The sequence below is a fragment of the Triturus cristatus genome, chromosome 1_1 (assembly GCF_964204655.1).
Source record: "Triturus cristatus chromosome 1_1, aTriCri1.1, whole genome shotgun sequence".
Classification (NCBI taxonomy): domain Eukaryota; kingdom Metazoa; phylum Chordata; class Amphibia; order Caudata; family Salamandridae; genus Triturus; species Triturus cristatus.
In genome coordinates, this window is record NC_140579.1 from 131,197,788 (window position 1) to 131,217,369 (window position 19,582).

The window sequence follows — 19,582 nt, forward strand, 5'->3', positions numbered from 1 at the left end:
TACAAGAAATTTCTGCTGTGAGTCGCCGTCTGGAAGGCATGGAAATGTCCATATCAGCTTTAACGAACGAAACTAAATCTATTCGAGCAGATATTGCTGGGTTCCAGAATTGTATGGATGGTCTAACAGCACGAATAGTAACAGTAGAGAATCGCCTTGATGCTATTCCAGATCGCAACCAGGAACTACTCTTTCTCAGAAGTAAAATTGTAGATTTAGAAGACAGAAGCCGTCGAGATAATGTCCGCTTCCTTGGATTTCCTGAAAAAATAGAAGGAGCAGATGCTAAATCCCAAAAATCACAGGTCTCACTTTTGATCCGCTGTTGGAGATGCAGAGAGCCCATCGTATTGGACCACCCAATATCGGAAAATATAGTAGACCTCGTCCACTCATAGCCTGCTTCTTACGACATGACCAGGCCCGTCAACTCATTGCTTCAGCCCGGACCCAAGGTCCATATACATTCGAAGGTCATGAGATAAGAATAGCTGCAGACTTCTCAAAAGAAACTAACGAACGTCGCAAAGCTTTTCTGTCTCTTAGACACCGTCTTCGCCTACTCAACATAAAGTATGGACTTTTTGAACCTGCACGTCTGCGGGTCACCAAAGATGGGATTTCCAAAAACTTCTTTGATCCAGGAGACCTTTGTCATTTTCTAGACAATATTTCTCCTCAAAATATGGAGTGTTCAGAATTAATTCCAGATCCCATCTCTTACCCTATACCCTTGAAATCTTCGTTGTCTTCCAGCGAAACTCGACATAATTCAGATAGTTCCCAAAGCAGAGGAAGAGACCTAGACCGACCTGTACGTTCCTTGGGGGATCGAGCGCACGCCCTTCAAGCAGTTGCCACCCTTACGAAGGAAAGAGACAGAGACAAATCTCGCTCTCCCTTGAAGCCTGCTTCAAAAGAAAAGGATGTTTCCTGAACCATAATCTGTTATGTTATGTTATGTTAAATAAATTTATAGGGGCGCAACTAACACCATTAGGTTTCTTGGCGCCAAAGTAAAGAGAGCAGAAGATAGCGCAAAGGCCGTTTATTGATAAGATTCTGTGAAAAGAAAAGTTTTAAGGGCAGATCTGAAGCTGGGGTACGAAGTGGTCAATCTCAGGGACAAGGGGAGGGAGTTCCAAAAAGTGGGAGCCAGGAAGGAGAACTTGAGCCCGCCGTGTTTCTTCCTCTTATATCTAGGGATGGAAAGCAAGACCATTTGGGAAGACCGGAGAGTGCGGGAAGGGACGTAGGATTGAAGAAGGGAAGAAATATAGAGGGGGCCCTGGCCGGCTAGAGATTTGTAAATGATACAACCCAGCTTGAACTTACAGCGGGCGGCTACAGGGAGCCAATGAAGGCTCTTTAGGAGGGGACGGACATGATGATCTCTAGGGAGGCAGTGGATCAGGCGGGCAGCCTGATTCTGGATCAGCTGAAGCCGCCTGAGTTGGTAGGCTGGGATGCCTACATAGAGCGCGTTGGCGTAGTCTAACCTCGATATTACAAGCGCCATCAGGGCCAAGGTAAGAGCCTCGGAAGTAAGTAGCCGGGAGATTTTCTTAATTTTCCTTAATTGGAAATGGCTGGAGGAGACTACCGCGCTAATCTGGGGCGTCATGGAGAGATTACTACTGATGACGACTCCCAGACTTTTAACACAGTTGGCGGGGCTAGGTGGACTGCCAAGGCTGAGAGGCCAAAAAGAAGAATCCCAAGGGTTGAGGGGACCCCCGACAAGAACGAGTTCGGTCTTGTCGGGGTTGAGCTTCAGATGGTTTGAGCTCATCCAGTTGCTGATAAAGCACAGGGTATTTTGAAAGGTGGCAATAGAGTCAGCAGAGGAGTTGATGTTAAAAATTAGTTGTATGTCATCAGCATAATTGAATGCTGTGACATTGAACTGACGGAGGGCGCAGATAAGTGGGGAAAGATACAAATTAAAAAGGAGGGGGGAGAGGGAAGAGCCTTGTGGGACACCACAGGACAGTTTGACCTGGGAGGCAGTAAACTGGGATAGTCTGACAGCTTGATGGCGTTGGGTCAGAAAGGATCGGACCCAGGCCAGAGCGGTGCCCTGGATGCCTGCCTCCCTGACACGATCGACCAAAATTTGATGGTCGACCGTGTCAAAGGCGGCCGACAAGTCCAGGAGGACCAAGGCCTGGCAGATGTTCACGTCCGCGCCCCTGCGCAGTTCCTCCATAACAGAAAGGATGACGGCTTCTGTGGGTTATTTTCTCACATCCATGAAACAATGGAAGTTTCACCCATTCGGCATTTACAGTAATAATATTCATATGATTATCAGATGAATGCTTAGATTTTTATTTTTTATAAGAATGTAGTTATAACTTTCCAATATGGCGATTAATTAGAAATATTATGCACTTAGAGTTAGTATTTGTAAGTATTAAATACTAAACTTTAAACTGTTCCCCTCTCTCTTAAACAAAAATCGATAAGTATAACTATTTAATTTTAAAAACAACAATTCTTTCTTACTTTTCCTTTTCTTTACTCTGTATAACTCTGCTGGCCTATATCTCCTTAACAGTTAAGGATTACAGTTCTCCTATCTCTTCTTTTTCTTTCTCTTATTTCCCATATAGTACGAATATTATGAATTACATTAATATAAGATATTTCATTCTGATGTTTTCTTCTCTTCACATCTCTTTTCTTCTACTCCCTTTTTCATCGACTCGCCATCTTCCTATCTAGTTAATATTCTCTAAATCTATTCAATGGCTATATAGTATATTTGATGACACTGTCTTTCCTTACTTCTTTTCTCTTTGATTTTATTATTAGTCTTCCTACTTTCTCTTCTCAAATTTCACTACTACTTTCTATTTGACCCTTTTAAATTTTCTCAGTCTTTACTCCTGTTATGAATTTGAATGATTTTTTGTGTGTTTTTTCTCTTCTAATTTCTTCTATACTTCTTCGTTAATTATTCAGTTGATAAGTTGTTAATTGTTTCAATATTTCAATATTTAATTGTTCTGTTATTCACTCACGATACATTTTTGAATATTTATGATATGCTAGTTCCTTGACATAGCAATACTCAATTATTGTGTATGTGTGTGTATGTATATGTATGTGTGTATGTATGTATGTGTGTATGTGTGTGCATGTGTGTATATGTATATGTATATGTATATATATATATATATATATATATTTTCTTTTTTGTCACACGCAAGTTGCCTTATTATTGATTAATCTACTCCTTTCCTACATTGTTTACATATAGGATAATATAATTCTGATCCGTTTCTGACTAGATGAGTTAACAATCTCTCCATGAATATTATATAATATTGTTATATTTGTCTGCTTTACCTTATTATGTAATTCATGTGTCTTATCTTATTTTCCTCTATACTGTATTTTCATGATACTTGTTTCCTTCTCTTTCTTCATTTCGAACTCTAATTTCCAAAATATGTTGGAATGCGATATATGCTGTCTCATAGACCCCTCCCTTACCATTGATGGTCCCATCGGATGGGGTTCCCCCAGCGCAAGTAGCCCACAAGTCTAGACTCACAGCTAAAAGATTCATTTTGTTGACACTGTGTTCATACTACACAGTATAGTACATTAATCTCCTTTTTTTCTGTTCCATTTCTTCTGTCCTATTTCTTCTTCTCACTTAATTTACTACATCACGTTCTGACTTCCTTATTAAATTTGTATTGCTAGGTTTTTTGTTGTTGTTTTTTTTCCTTTTTCTTTTCTTTTTCTTCCCTTTCTCTTCCTTTTTCTTCCCTATTCTTATCTGACATGGCCACTTCACATGACCTCCGGGTAATAACCTGGAATGTTCATGGATTGACACATTATATTAAAAGAAAAAAGACACTCTCTTATTTACAGTCCAAGCATGTGGATATAGCTCTCCTTCAAGAAACCCACCTTGACGCTAAAGAGTCTGAAAAATTATGTAGAGACTGGGTGGGACGGGTTATACACAGCAGCATACAGAAGAGAACAGATCCGGATGCGACACCAACCCGCAAATGTGGAGTAGCGATTCTTAAACGTAAATCCTTACCAGTGACAGTCTTGAAATCCTGGATAGATCCGGATGGACTATATGTTTTTGCCAAACTTCGTATCGGTGAAACACACATATGCGTTGGCTCAATTTACGCTCCCACTGGAGCAAAACGATCATTTCTCCTTCAATTAAACCGCCTTTTAACTGAAATAGGTGCTACCCAGTTTCTTATCGGTGGAGATTGGAATCTAGTGTGTGATCCAGTCCTAGACAAAACAGGCCCTCTAGATAAGGCAAATGCGGCAGATAGGGCTCTAATGGACGATGTGGTGGCAGATAATGGTTTGGTAGACCATTGGAGACTTTCTCACCCGATGGATAAGGACTATACCTTCACTTCCCCTACGCATGGCACGCTCTCTCGTTTGGACTACTTTTTAGTCTCTCAAAATATAGTTCAAATAACACAGGACTCTCAGATACTGGAGGCAGCGATCTCTGACCCTTCTCCAGTTCTACTTTTCTTACAAACTCGTTTATCTAAGCCAGGTCGCAAACCCTGGCGTCTAAATATTCAACGTTATAGGACACCCAAAAACAAAATTTTATTACAATCCCATTTTCAAAACTTTATGTCAGTCAATCAAGGGTCCGTTGACTCCAACAGAACTCTCTGGGCGGCGGCAAAAGCCACTATCCGCGGACAGCTTATGAGAGATGCAGCGCAGTTTAATAAACAAAATGCTAGAAGGCAAAAAGAATTGGAGCAAGATATTGTGTCTTATACTCGATTATATACACTTAATCCAACGATACCACATCGCAAGTTATTGGAAAAAGCTCGTATGGCTTTAAATAACCTTTTTACCTCTAAGGCAGAATACGCCCTACATAGAATGAAAGGGAGACATTATGAGCAGGGGGAAAAAGCGGGAAGATTATTAGCAGCCCAGCTACGTCAGCAGCAAGCAGCTATGGCTATACCAGCCATTAAGTCAATGAACGGTGTTACTCTAACTAAACCCCAAGATATTGTTAACGAATTTGCCCAGTACTATCAATCTCTTTACACTGCTGAAATTCAACTTGACACTGACAAGTTGGATTCTTTCCTTACAGATGTAAACCTACCCTGTTTGTCAGATGAAGGTAGAATCTTATTAGAAGGTGAAATTACCAGGGAAGAAATATCGCTTGCAATTGCTGGCTTGCCATATCATAATGCCCCAGGAGAAGATGGCTTTCCTGCAGAGTTTTATCGTTGGGCAGGAGTGGATGTGCTTGACTCTCTTTTACTCATTCCAAGAGGCAGAGCGTGAGGCCTCCTTGGGCCTTATATCTAATAAAGCTATTATTGCTGTGTTACCTAAACCTGGTAAAGATCCTTTATTATGTAGCAGCTATCGTCCAATATCTTTATTGAATTGCGATATCAAAATTCTAGCTAGCATTCTGGCCTCTCGCTTGCGTAAGGTTATCCCATCTCTCATACACTGTACCCAAGTAGGATTTGTTCCGGGGCGTTCCTCTAGGAACCATCTTCGCACTCTTGCCCACACATTATGGTATGCCAAGAATCTTCCTGATGACGCTTTGGCCTTGTCGCTTGACGCGGAAAAGGCGTTTGATCGGATTGAATGGGATTATCTTTTTAGGGTGTTACAAAAATTCGGCCTGGGAGTTCAATTCATAAACAAAATACGCTTGTTGTACAAAAATCCTTCGGCACAGGTAAATTGTGGGGGCTTTATCTCAGATCTATTCTCTATCAACCGAGGTACCCGTCAGGGTTGCCCCCTCTCTCCGTTACTCTTTCTTCTAGCCATGGAACCGTTAGCTGCCTCCTTAAGACAATCTACTTCTATTAAGGGCATTTCTCTTCCGACAGGTGAATCCAAAATCTACCTCTACGCAGATGATATTCTTCTTACACTCACAGATCTCTTTACCATCTGTGTTAAAAATAATAGATGACTTCTCCTCCCTTTCCGGTTTCCCTTTCCGGTTACAAAATTAATTGGAACAAATGCGAAGCACTGCCCATCTCGAACGGGACCACAATAGCGGCCATTCAAGGTTTTCCCTTTCAATGGAAATCTTCTCATCTCAAATATTTGGGCATACTTGTAAACAAAGGTCTAGAGGGTATGGTTATGGATAATCTAAATCCCCTCATTGCTCAAATGCAACGTGATTTTGAAAAATGGAAGGCATTGGGTCTCTCAATGTGGGGCAGGGTTCAAGCCGTGAAAATGGTCACTCTCTCTCGTTTTCTTTATGTCCTCGGCATGCTCCCTATTCAGGTCCCTTTAACCACGTTACGCTCAATTGACTCTAAGATAAAATCTTTTATATGGAACTCTGTCAAACCCCGTCTCTCTACTTCAAAACTAAAGGCTCATCGTTCCTATGGAGGAATAGGTCTGCCCTCAGTGGAGCATTATTCTTTGGCATTACAGCTTTCTCATATGTCATATCTGCTTTCACATTCATCGGATGCGCCACAGTGGGTACATCTTGAACACTACCTTTCATTAACAAAAGCAGGTCTTTCTGTTTTATACGGCTCGGAATCTTGTCCCCGAGACTCCACTAATCCTATTTTGTTTGCTATGCGCGCTGCTTGGCAAAAGGCACACTGTTTACTGGGCTCACATCCTCGTCTTCATAGGAAAGCACCATTATGGAATAATTCTGCAATTCGTATTAATAGAAAATCAATTGTTTGGCCTATTTGGGAAACAGCAGGTGTTTCCACCCTAGATCAACTTTTTTCAAACGGTGATATTAAATCATTTGTCCAACTGCAGGAAAAATTTCATCTGCCTGATGTACAACTCTCAAAATACAACCAGTTACGACAATCCTTACAGAGAAGTCTAGGACCTCCACCATGGCTCTTACCCGACTCACCAATTGTGACATATCTTCACACTTGGGGTAAGATGAAAGGAGCTACATCTGGCTTCTATCAAACGCTTACTTTGCATCTCTTTTCTCAACCCTTATCACAAACTTTACGTACTAAATGGCAAACCTTATTATCAGTCTCTTATACCGATGATGAATGGTCTGACATTCTTAGCAATCTCAATAAGGGTGCACGTGAAGCACGATTGAAATTTTGCTTATTCAAGATTTTACATGATTGGCATTGGTCACCAACAAAACTGCACAAAGCTGGCCTGCTTCCCCATTCTAAATGCTGGAGATGTGATAGTACGTCTTGTAAAATTTCTCATATCATCTGTGGATGTCCAGTGATCCAACACTTTTGGAATTATATAGGTAAAACCTTATGTTCCACGATGACTCTACAAATTCCACTTTCGCATGCTACCATTCTTCTGCATGATACACGTCAGTCACAATCACTTTCTAAACCACAAGTCCGACTTTTACACACAGCCTTAGCTACAGCCAAAATGTGTATATTACGCCAATGGAAATCGCCCCAACCACCATCACAAGAAACATGGATGGTGGCCATGATCCAAACAGCTTCCTATGAACGTATTATATACAACATACAGGATCAATCTGATCTCTTTCTTCGAGTATGGTCACCTTTTCTAACTTCAAATACCGATACTAATGTTAATAACCCATCTACGCAGTAATTTAATTTCTATTTCCTCTTACTCTCACTCATTATTGGTGGTTATAAATCCTAATACATTTCCTATTTATCTACTATTTGTTGTTGGTTTTCATAGCTACTCACCAGAGCATTTACATGTAATTCTGCATCTTTTAATATATATATATATATCAAATCACAGGGGATTGTCCAAAATCTGGGTCGCACTCGAGTAGAGAGAAGCTTTTCCCCAAGCTTTATTCAAACCAAGCAACCACACTCGCCAGGAAAATTAATAGCATGCGTCCGCTCCCTGACGCGTTTCGAGTAATCTCTTCTTCAGAGGGTTTTGCGGTTCTTCATTGTTTGTACCTCTTGTTTTAGTTGGATGCAGGCTTGTGTCTCACTTACAAATTGTCTTGTCTGTATTGTTCCTATTCAAATATAAAATATTAAATATCTGACCTCTGTCCGGCTGGACAAGTTATACAAATACAGTACTGACTGGGTCTATATTCATTTCCCCCCCTTTTTATTGTTGTTTCTCTAGGGACCACTGTTCTCAAAAATAGCTTAATTCCCTAGGTCCCTGGCAAACCTTACTTGGGTTCCCTTGTCTCTTTATAATATGAGCTTAAAATTACAGCCTTAACCCCGGGAGAGTGAAACCCAGAAAAATACTGGTGAATTTTCTCACCTATTCCCTCAAGGAAAAAATTCTTAATTTAGCACTAAAAGCGAAGTCAGTGACGGCTTCTGGCTTCTCCTTTGAGATCCGGTCAGATCTGTCCAAGACAGACAGTGGGAGCTAGGCCAAAAAATGGACAAGTTTAGAGCTGTAGGGGCAACTGTTCAGATGAGATTCCCTGCCTTCCTGAGGGTGATGCATAACAACAAAATGTATAATATACGATCCCCTCAGGAGGCAGACGATCTAATAGCTTCTATAAGCCAGCATTCCTGAGAAGGGAAACTGATTGGGCTTCCAAGTCGAGGTGTTCTTTTTCTTCTTTTCCTTTTCTTCTTCCTTTTATAGGCTCCAGGCCCTCAGGATTTGTCCTCGGGATAAAAAATTCTTAAAATGGCCCAGTATGACAGTGTCACCTGGTTAACTGTGGGTTTTGCCCTGGGGAAAATTATAACTTGACTATGAGATATTCAAGAATAAAGGGTGATGTGACCAGAGAAGATAGGGGGAAATGGATTATAGCAAGTTAAGAAGGAGGTGAGAATAGGGGAGAAAAGATAAAAGAATATCTATAAAAACTAATTGAAAGGAAAAAAAATATTTCACAAAGGTTGGGAAAAGAGGGAAGGGTAGAGAAAAATAAAAAAAAAAAAAGGAAAAAAAAAAGAAGGGGGACAATAAAGATGAAAAAAGGGGAAAAAGGAGGGTAGGTAGGAAATGAAAAGAAAAAAAAAACAAAAATAAAGAAGGAAAAAAGTTTTTTGTGGAAAAAAACAAAAAACAACCATATATATATATAAAAGGGGGTCACAAACATGATAAGTTAATTTGGGTATCAATAGCTGAGGGGACCCTCTCTCCTCCCGATTCCAGGTCGTCATCAAGACTTCTCCTGCACCCTCCCCGCAAATATTTTTGCCTTGATAGCCAATTAGATTCTGAGGTGGAGGTAAGCCCTTTGCCTATTGGGTACTGTGGGGGCTCAGGGATGGTCTCTTTCTGACGTTAAACTGGCATCACATTACGCCAGTATCGATAAGGGAGGGTTTTCTAGGGGGGGGGGGGGGGGGGGGATGGGGGGGAAGAGTTAAAAAGTCCTCATAAGTTAGTCTCAGTTTATCCTGTAGTTTATAATTTAGTCTTTGGTGAAGTTCTGGCTGGGAGTTGTCGTAGGGACCGTCTTAGAGAGATTGGTTTTATAGGTAGAGGGATAGGAACGATGGAAAAGGTTAAGGCACTATGACCGGGTTGCCATTCTTATCCTGGAATGTCAACGGCCTGCGGGTGAAGGCTAGAAGACATAGAATCTTACAGTATCTGAAAGACTCCCCCGCACAGGTCATTGTCATCCAGGAGACAAACTTACTAAAACACGAGGTCAGGGATATGCTAAAGAATTTGAAGTGGGTGGACAAATTTGTATGCACGGACCACAATGCCAACATACGAGGGATCCTTATAATATTTAAAAAACAGATTAGCGCTCAAATTCTGGATCAGAAGGAAGATCTTAGTGGTAGATGGCTATTGATAAAAGTGCAGTTCGAAGGGCTAGTGTATACCCTAGTGGGTTATCATGGCCCGAATCAAGATTGCCCGTCTTTTCTGAACAAAATTCAGAATTATCTGATCTCTTGCCAAGACCCCATTATTTGGGTGGGAGACTTTAACATAGTTTTAAATCCCAAGCTGGACAAATCATCTAACTCAAGAGCAATAACACTCTCTAAATCTAGGCAAACTCTTATAGGTATAATGTCGAATCTGGGGCTGGTGGATGAATGGAGGCAGAGATCGGGCAGTATACCAGGGGTTTCCTTTCACAACTGCAAATATAAACATAAGTCAAGAATCGATTACGCCTTTTTCAGTCATAAGTTGACAGACGGCTTGAAGGAGATATCATATATCCCCTCCCACCTCTCCGACCATTCGGCCATTTTTTTCATCCTGTTTCATCATCAGCAGACCATGCAAACCTCTTGCTCTTTTGATCGGACGATTCTGCTTGAAGAGGATGAAATTTGCTTCCTTGTCGCTGAAGTTAGCATATTCCTGGATATTAATATAAATTCAGCCTCAATAGCCACCGTATGGGAAGCATTGAAAGCGTTCCTAAGAGGCGGCATAACAAATAGAGCCTCGTATAGACGTATGGTCTATAGATCCGCAGTCACTAATATAGAGCAGGAGCTTAGGCAGATAGAGCTGAGAAGAGTTCCACTCTCGGCAGAGGACCTGGAGATGCGGGCTGCGTTGAAGGCAAAGCTTCAGGAAAGGGTGGCCAAGAGATGGGAGGCAAGTAAGCTGTCACATTTCGAGTACGGAGAGTCGGCGGGTAAAATCTTGGCGTGGAAAATAAAAGCAGATCAGGCTAAAAAATATATTAAGGAAATAAAACGGGTAGGGGAAGTCAAGGCTAGATCTACTACTGCAGAAATAGGGACCGCCTTTCAGGAGTTCTTACAAAATATTTACAAGGAAGACATCGTGGATGACCTCACGGCTAAGGAGGCCAGGGAGGCATGGTTAGATGAGGCTCACCTCCCCACATTTTCGTCAGACCAGCATGAGCAATTGGAGACCAAAATAACAGAGGGCGAAGTCAGCACTGCCATCAAGCAATTGAAGCGAGCGAAAGCCGCAGGCCCGGATGGCCTTCCAGGGGAAGTGTACAGTGCACTGGGTTCAGTAATAGTTCCATCTTTGACCGCCCTTTTTAATGCTATATTCATGGAAGGCATGGCCCCGCCAGACTCGTGGAATGAGGCTACTATTGTGCTGATCCCTAAATCTGGCAAGGACCCGGCTGATTGCGGGTCCTATAGACCAATCTCACTCCTAAATAATGACTATAAGATCTTTGCGGCCATTCTCGCGGGAAGGTTAGGGAGTGAGATTGGGTCAATAATCCATCACGACTAGAAGGGATTTATAAGAGGGCGACAGCTGGCAGATCTCACTCATGATTTGGCTGGAGCAATGGATATCGCTACTTCATTTTCTCTCCCATTGGCCACTTTTACCCTGGACGCCACCAACTCCTTTGACAGGGTCAACTGGCCTTATTTGGCCGCGGTTCTGGAAAGGGTTAATTTAGGAGAAAATTTTTGTCGAGCTATCGCACTCCTTTATAAGGATCCAATGGCTAGACTTCTGGTTAATGGGACCCTTACTGAGCATTTTAAAATCACGAGGGGTACCAGGCAGGGTTGCCCGCTTTCTCCCCTCCTATTTAATATATACATCGAACCCTTTGCTCAAATTCTGAGAGACAATGATAACATCCCCTCTTTTGAGTTTGGAGGATGGGTTAAGCGGATAGGACTTTATGCGGACGATATTACTGTTTATACAAACGACCCTGTGCAGGCTTTCCCCGTCATTATCAATAGAGCAAAGGAATTTGGGCGGATTTCTGGGTATGAAATCAACGAAGGAAAGACTGAGGTGATGACCTGGAATATTCCACACCCGAATTTGGTCGTCGTCCCATCTTTGCGCTATCTGGGAATTAAGATCACCCAGGAGATCGGTAAAATGGCATATATTAATTTGGACCAGGTTTTCCGAGAATGTCGGGCACTACTAAAAGCCTGGGCCTTTCTTCCACTGACAATACTTGGGAGAGTCAGTTTAGTAAAAATGTCCATCCTCGCCCAAGTATACGTTCATTTTTAACACCATCCCTCTAGCCTTTGACCATAAGCAAATTCAAAAATTTCAGCAAGACAAACTCATTTGTTTGGAATTATAAAGCTACTAGACTGGCCTGGAAAAAACTGAGAAGGAGGAGGGAGAAGGGGGGGCTTACACTCCCGGACCTACAATATTATGCCTGGGCGTTTCAGTTATCATACTCCAGGATGTTGTTGAAATCTCCATCAAGCGCACCAATTGGTAAAATGTTTAAAGCTATGTTGAATGGGGCAGATTTGCCCCCTGATGGTTTTCTTATTAAATTTGGAGACCGGAAGTTCTTCAAGAAGGTGAGGTTAAAGATTCTACTATCATTGGCTAAAGCTTGGAAATTGATTAGAGAAAGGGTGGGGTTGCCATATTTTTCTAGGCTTGCCCCAATCTGGGACTCCCCGGGGTTCCCTCCATGTTTAAGGGATAGTCTTGCAACACCTATCAGGGAGGCAGGGATAGTAAGTTGGGGACAGCTGTTAGTGGATGGGGCGTTGTTGGGGTGGGAGGAGATATATGAGAAGGTTGGCCCCACACTATCTAGATTTAAATACATGCAGCTCATTAGCTGGTCCCGGGAATTGACTAGGAAAAAGATATACTCCGGGAGGAGCAGCATCTTGGAGGAACAGTTGATAGAGAGACAAGAGGGGGGGAAAGAGGTAGCCTTTTGGTACTGGGTTATTCAGAAGGAGGTGAATGGGGACTTCACTCTACCTGATGAACAGTGGGGTGGGCTCATGGGTATGCAGTGTGAGGATATATGGATAAGATCTTTCACTCTCCTGTATAAAGTGGTTAAGCCGGCTTGGTTGAGGCGGAACCATCTGTTTACCCTTCATCGAGCCTATTTATCCCCTCAAAGGTTATCTAAATTTCAGCCGGGAAAATCATGTAATAAGTGTAATCTCCCTGCAGCTTCTGATGTTCATATGTTTATGGACTGTCCACTTATTAACACCTTCTGGGAGGAAGTAAAGACTACTTTGGACGCCATCCTCAAGAAACCTATATCTCTTACTCTGCCGTTAATAATATTTGGGGTGGATGATAATATCACGGGGCAGGCAAAGAGTTTCCTGTTTTATGCAATCCTGTTGGGCAGACGGCAGATCTGTAAATGCTGGGTAGACCAGAAGGCACCTTCACACGCAGGCTGGTTAGAGTCCATATATGATACATCTAAGGTGGACATGGCCAGATCATGTAGCCAACGTAACCTCTCTTTTTGGAACTTGCTGGTCCAGTGGAAATAAAAGGCTCTGTTGAGTTTCCGGGTTTTTTTTTTTTTTTCCCCTGGTTCCAATGATTATGCCATCAAACTCCAGGTGCCTTGGTGGTTCCTTCTAAAAGGCTTATTAAGTCTAGATGGAGTAGCGAGGGGTTGATGTGCCCTCTCATCCTTCTCTCTCTTCCCGCAATAACATCCCGGAGAGCGTCTTTCGCCGGTCTATATTTCTTTGGTGTCCAGGTCTGGGATAAGAACAGTAACTAGTTCCAGACGACATCTAAGGTGATTGGCGCTTCTTTTTTTTGGGATTGTGGGGCAGGCAAATGAGGACAAAAAAAATCGTAAAAAAAAAGAAAAAGAAAATTACAGCCTAGGCTGATGATGTGGCAATTTGTACCCCCAATCCACTTTCCACCATCGACCTAGTGTCAAATGAGGCCCTTAGGTTCAGAACTCTCTCAACATATAAATTAAAATCTAACAAAAACGCATGTCTTACTTAATTTTCAATCAGAGAATCCAATCAAGGGGGCAGTTTCAACTGCTACTTATTTAGGAGTTAGGCTTGGCAGGAAAGTGGACTGAGTTTTTCAGCTGAATTAAGAACCTCTTTTTCAAATGGTTATAGCTAAGATCCGTTCGTGGAATCGACTCCCAATTAGTATATTAGGTCACTGCAACATCATAGAAATGAATGATTTTCCAAAATGTAATACCATTTCCGGATGCAATACCGTTTTGGGCCCCAGATTAATTTTTCAAACGTCTTGAGGGTGCTATCCAAAGCTCCATATGGGGCTATAAGTGGGCCAGGCGAGCTATCCACTTGCTGAAGCTCTCATACAGCCTGGGGATGGGGGCCTTTCAACTACCAGACTTCAAGCTCTATTTTTGGGCAGCCTTTGTAGGTCCCATCAGGAATCTGCTTATGGATCATGATCAAGACCGGTCTATACTGAGTGATCAACTTGCATTAGGGTCAGATTCCAGGTTCTTTTTCCATAGACCGGTTTAAGATTATTAAAGAAATTATTCGTATCTGGGGGGAAATGTGTTCCAAGTACTCCTTACATACCTTACATGCATGCACCCCACTTTGGGGGAATCCAAAATGTCCCCCTATTTTCCACAATCCAGTTGGTAAGGCTTGGGCAACCTTAGGCATTTAGATGGCTGGGCAGCTATTTAGTTAAAATTGGGTTTTGCTCATTGTCTTTCCTCAGATTGTTATCTGTGTGGGAGTAAAGACTAGTTAATTTTGGAGGGCTGAGACATCTTGTCTTATCTATTCAGGGCAACAGGCAGGGCTGTGATCAGAGCACAATAACTGATCATTGTCACTTACAGTGCCAATAATTGTTCGCTGCTGGTCTCTATATGGAGTAGGGACCTCGATTCGGATACTCTTCCCGAAGAGGAGCACAAGGGCGCCTTATAAATTATTTATTGCTTTTGTGCATTTTGTCAGCCGAAAGCTTCTGCAATTTAGGACCATCTGTATGCTCCTTAACACCCCTCAAAGGTCCTCTAAATGGGCCACTAGCCATGCTTATGACCTGATTTACTGTCCTAAGAGCGGATTGCAGCAGATATCGTCCATATGTTCGCTAGTTGACCAGAGTTGCAGGACTTTTAGTAAGGTGTGGTTCAGCTGTCCATATTCCACCATGGACACTGTTTTCAGTAATCCACTAGAGAGATTATGTTGGCTAACAAAATCGAATGTAACCCCAGGCTAACCCCAGTGATGTCAATCATAATTATTACTCCTCGGCTATGTATAGCGAGATCCTGGATAAGCGCTCTTCCTCCTAATGTACCGGAGTGGTGGGCACTTTTTTGTCAGATGTATGAATTCGAACAGGTTATTTCTAAGGCTAAAGGCCACAATGCCGTAAAACACTTTCATCTCATCTGGGCTGGCATCACACAGTATTGAGACGTTTTGTTCTATAACCGCAATACCTTGCCCTTATTTTGATTTCTTTAATCTCTCTCTTTTCTATTTGAAGATGCCCACCCTGGTTCTTTCTTTGATTTGCATTACCTTTGTTTTACGGGTATAATGGTCATGGCTGACTCTAAATAAAAACAATTATTTTTTTTAAAAATGGTAAAATTAACTTTTATTAAATCACAGTTTCTTGCAATATAAAAATGTTTTTAAAAAGTTGAATGTGCAAATGCATATTGGTCTTCGATGCCTGTTTGATGAATTTGCCATGAGTTGGAAATTCCACAGTATACATTTTACACACATTAAGTATTTATGGAACACTAAGACTGCAATTTCAGGCATACACAATGAGTTCTTTTACAAATTCTGAACATTTATAAATTTGCTGTGTATATATGGAAGTAATCCTAAGGAAGCAAGTTTGTCACTGCTGTGAATACAACCATATGTGATGTCAGAATAACAGATATGAAGAAAATTATAAGCAGATTACTGAGGCTGTACCTGCAAGTCACTCAAGTTAGAGACATGGGTGCCACAGCACATATTGGCATCAATGCCTTCAATGTCGATGATTCTGACAGGCCCTGTGTGGTCATCCGGCAACCCACGACTCCGCACCTAGAGGCAAACAAAGAATTAAAAATCCAGAAACTCTTTAAACTGCTGGAAATAAGCTATCAAGAAAGTTGAAAAGCAAACATCACTATACATCCATCTTCTAGATGTCTGTGGGATCATGACGTGGACTTGAAGAGATTGATATGTTGACTCACAGCACCATGCTTAGCTATCAACAGAAGAGTCAACTCTAAGGTTTGCAGGAAGGCGCAACCTTAGGTTTCACAACTAAAATTATGCTTCAAACTCACCTGTTCTATTTCAGGGTCATCCACTGAATAGACCCGGACATGGACGGGAACATGCTGACGAATCTTCTCATTCACCTGAGCTTCAATAGCTGATACTTGCTCTGCTGTCACACTAGGCGTCTCCAGCTCAATCACGCTGCGCTGACGGCCCAGCTCCCTGCAAACGAAACAAATCAATAGCACGCAAATAGCAACATTGCTCTACGGATACCACAACAACATGCAGAGGGGCTTGTCACTGTAAGTACACATACTGTAAGTACACATTTTCCTTTCTTGAATGTATTTTTACTAGTAGCAAAAAAACTGTCCCCTTTGATGTACAATGGCTAATTTGCAGACCTCAGAATCCTTAGATATAAGTTTTGGGTTTGGCTGTTAACACAATAGTCTGATTCTGGGCAAACTGCTTGATTTCCGTGGTGCGCCCACATTGTAAATGTACAACGTATTCCAAAAAAGATGATTATGGAGAAAACTAGTGCACGAAGGAAGGGTTCGCCGCAACAATGTGCGCGTTGTGGGCCTTTCGGAGGACGCGGAAGGAAAGAACGCAGTAACCTACACAGAAGATTGTATCTGTTTGTTGCTGCCGGGTGAGGCCCTGTCCCCACACTTCGTTGTTGAAAGAGCACACAGGGTGCCTGCTAAACCCCCACCTCTGGGCTCGAACCCAAGGCCGTTCTTAATCCGTTTTTTAAACTACAGGGACAGGGACGCGATTCTTCAAGAGACTAGAAAATTGCAGAACATACAAGTGGACAATCATAAAGTAATGATCTTCCCTGACTACACTTTTCAAGTCCAGAAACAGCACCACCGTTACTTAGCGGTCAAGAGACGCCTGCGGCAATGTGATCTTAAATACTCGTCGTTGTTTCCCGCGAAGCTGAGGGTTGTCGCGTATGGAAAAACCCATTTCTTCGCCACACCAGATGGCGCAAAGGAATGGCTGGACTCCTTCATCCCATTGCAAACTGGTCACAGAGAGAAACCACCAGAGACTACTCTACGGCGCCGCAGAAGGAAACAGAGAAACTTGCAATCCTCCCCACATCAGGCATCTGGTCTGACTCCAGAGTTGATACTGAGTGGACAGCTTGAGGCCATGCAGGCCGTGGTGAACATCAGTGGATCTCCAGAGGGGGATTCCGACTCGGACTCCGATCATCGGGGGCCACGCAGCGACGAGGAACTCTCGGACACTTTCCCTGTCTCCCAAGGCTCCTGTGAACTGCCACATGTCACTCCGCAGACCTCCGACAACATTGCTTGATTATGTGCACATGTATCGCTCACCTTTCTTTTCCTCCACACTGAGCAACGCGTGGACCTTTTGGGCACGCAAGTATAGCAGACTCAGTATGCTGTTTCGACATTGTAATGATTATGTCTGGTATTTCTGCACTGGTTCAAATTGCGGGCGGATCCTGGGATTATTGGCGCGCTCTGTCAGTTTTGAAATGTATGGAAATTTTATGTATAATACACAGGTAGCGGTCCCGACCAAAATGAGGTCTGGCCGAGGACAGGCTCAGCTACATATGACGGTTCCTTCCTTTATTTGCTTAGGTTCGTAGGTTGCTGTACACAATAGCCTCCCCCAGACGTTAGCTGTGTGCTGTTGCATCTCAAGTTTGGGCAATTGCTTGTTGCAAAATTGCTCTCATGGTATTTTTGGTTGCAAGTAGTTTTTTTGTTTTTTCCGCCATCATTTTTAGACAAGGGTATGATTATGGTATAGTAAGGCTGCGCAGTGAGACACACACTAGAATGGTCTCTATACACTTATTGCCACCTTCTCCCGACATTCAGCCGGACAGGCCTAGATGCCCCCTTAGCACTCACTGGTCATGGCTACCGTTAAAATAGGTACATGGAACGTTCGTGGCATCCACAGCCCGGAACGTTGCTTTCTCATATATTCCTACCTAAAATGCCATAACATACAAATAGCGCTCCTTCAGGAGACACATTTAGCTCAAACAGAAGTTGCACGACTATGTAGACGTTGGAGAGGGCAGCTGTATGCGACAGGCTATTCTGCATACGCGCGGGGAGTTCTAGTATGGGTGAGACCGGGTACTCCATTTAAAGTGGAGGATGCATTGGTGGACAAGGAGGGTAGATATGTTATAGTTGAAGGGGTACTTGATGGGAAGCCGGTAGTATTGGCATCACTCTATGTGCCCAACACTGAGCAGGAAGCCTTCTTAGATCTTTTATCGAGGAAATTGACCACATGGCATGATCTCCCTATGATCCTGGGTGGAGACTATAATTGTGTACTGGACGTCTCCCTGGATTGGTCCTTCCCTACATTGCCAGGCACCACCACACACACAGCCGCAAAGGCGTTGGGGCACTACAGTGGCGCTTCTCCGATGCATGGCGATACAGAAACCCACTAGACAGGGTGTATTCTTACTACTCCGGGGCCCACAGACTACATGTACGCTTGGACCGCTTCATGGTCTCAAACGACCTCCGACAGTGTATTTCGGACTCCACCTACATGGGGCGTACACACTCTGATCATAATCCGCATATCATGGGGTTACAATGGGAGGATGAGTCACCACCAATCCCAATTTGGCGCCTTCAGCCGGATGTTCTCCTGGATGCGCCCTTTCGGGAGTTATTAGCTACCACTGTGGCACAATATTTCGAGGACAATGCAGGAACAGCCACATCACTATTAGTGGAATGGGACACCCTTAAGGTGGTTGTTAGAGGACATTGTCTGGGGTCACAGGCCAGTATGCGTAAACAGCTGGAGAAGGAACTCACTACTTTAGAGCGCAGGCTAACCATCACGGAGCAGGCAGATATAGATGACACTCGGGGACAGCTGGGTTGCCTCCGGGAGGAACATGCGCGACTGTTGGAGCGATTGAGATGTCTTAACTATGCTGCACATTCGGCCAGGACCCCTAATATGGTCGATAAAGCAGGCAAACTGCTCTCATGGCTCATCCGTCAGAACAAGACCTCGGCGCCAAAGCATCAATGAGGAAGTCGACTGGGGAAACTGCATATGCACAGCGGGACATACAAGGTACGTTGGTGTCACATTATCGGGATATGTATAAGTCACGCGTGCGAGTCACACCCCTAGAGATCCAGACATACCGAGACAGTCTAGATCTGTTGCGGCTCATGCGCCCATAAAGCAAAGAACTAAACGCCCCTCTCCTCTCAGAGGAGATTCGAGATAGTAATTTCTCCCTCTCTAATTATAAGTCGCCAGGACCAGACGGCCTACCGACTGAACTTTATAAGGCGTACGCACACATTTTGGTACCAAAACTGCTAAAGGTATACGAAATAGCGCTAGATGATTCTACCCTCACTGCCACGCAGAATGAGGCTCTGTTGGTCTCCCTCCTTAAACCTGATAAGAATCCGGACCTTTTAGGCTCCTATCGCCCATTAGCGCTCCTTAATACAGATTATAAATATTTAGCATCACTATTAGCTAGATGCCTCTCGCCTCTCGTAAAAACGTTGGTCCACCCTGATCAGAATGGTTTTGTTCCTGCACTTCCC

At 43.1% G+C, this 19,582-nt stretch overlaps 1 protein-coding gene across 3 annotated transcripts in view; it reads right to left on the reverse strand.

Annotated features, from left to right (window-relative positions):
- Window positions 1-19,582, reverse strand: part of AARSD1 (alanyl-tRNA synthetase domain containing 1) — a 189,871-nt gene that overhangs the window by 96,303 nt on the left and 73,986 nt on the right. For all 3 annotated transcript variants that reach the window (XM_085615636.1, XM_085615559.1, XM_085615713.1), the window contains 2 exons: window positions 16,034-16,190; window positions 15,666-15,782 (listed from right to left, as the gene is read on the reverse strand). In XM_085615636.1, coding sequence (XP_085471762.1) covers window positions 15,666-15,782; window positions 16,034-16,190 — 274 coding nt within the window. The remainder of the gene's footprint in view (window positions 1-15,665; window positions 15,783-16,033; window positions 16,191-19,582) is intronic.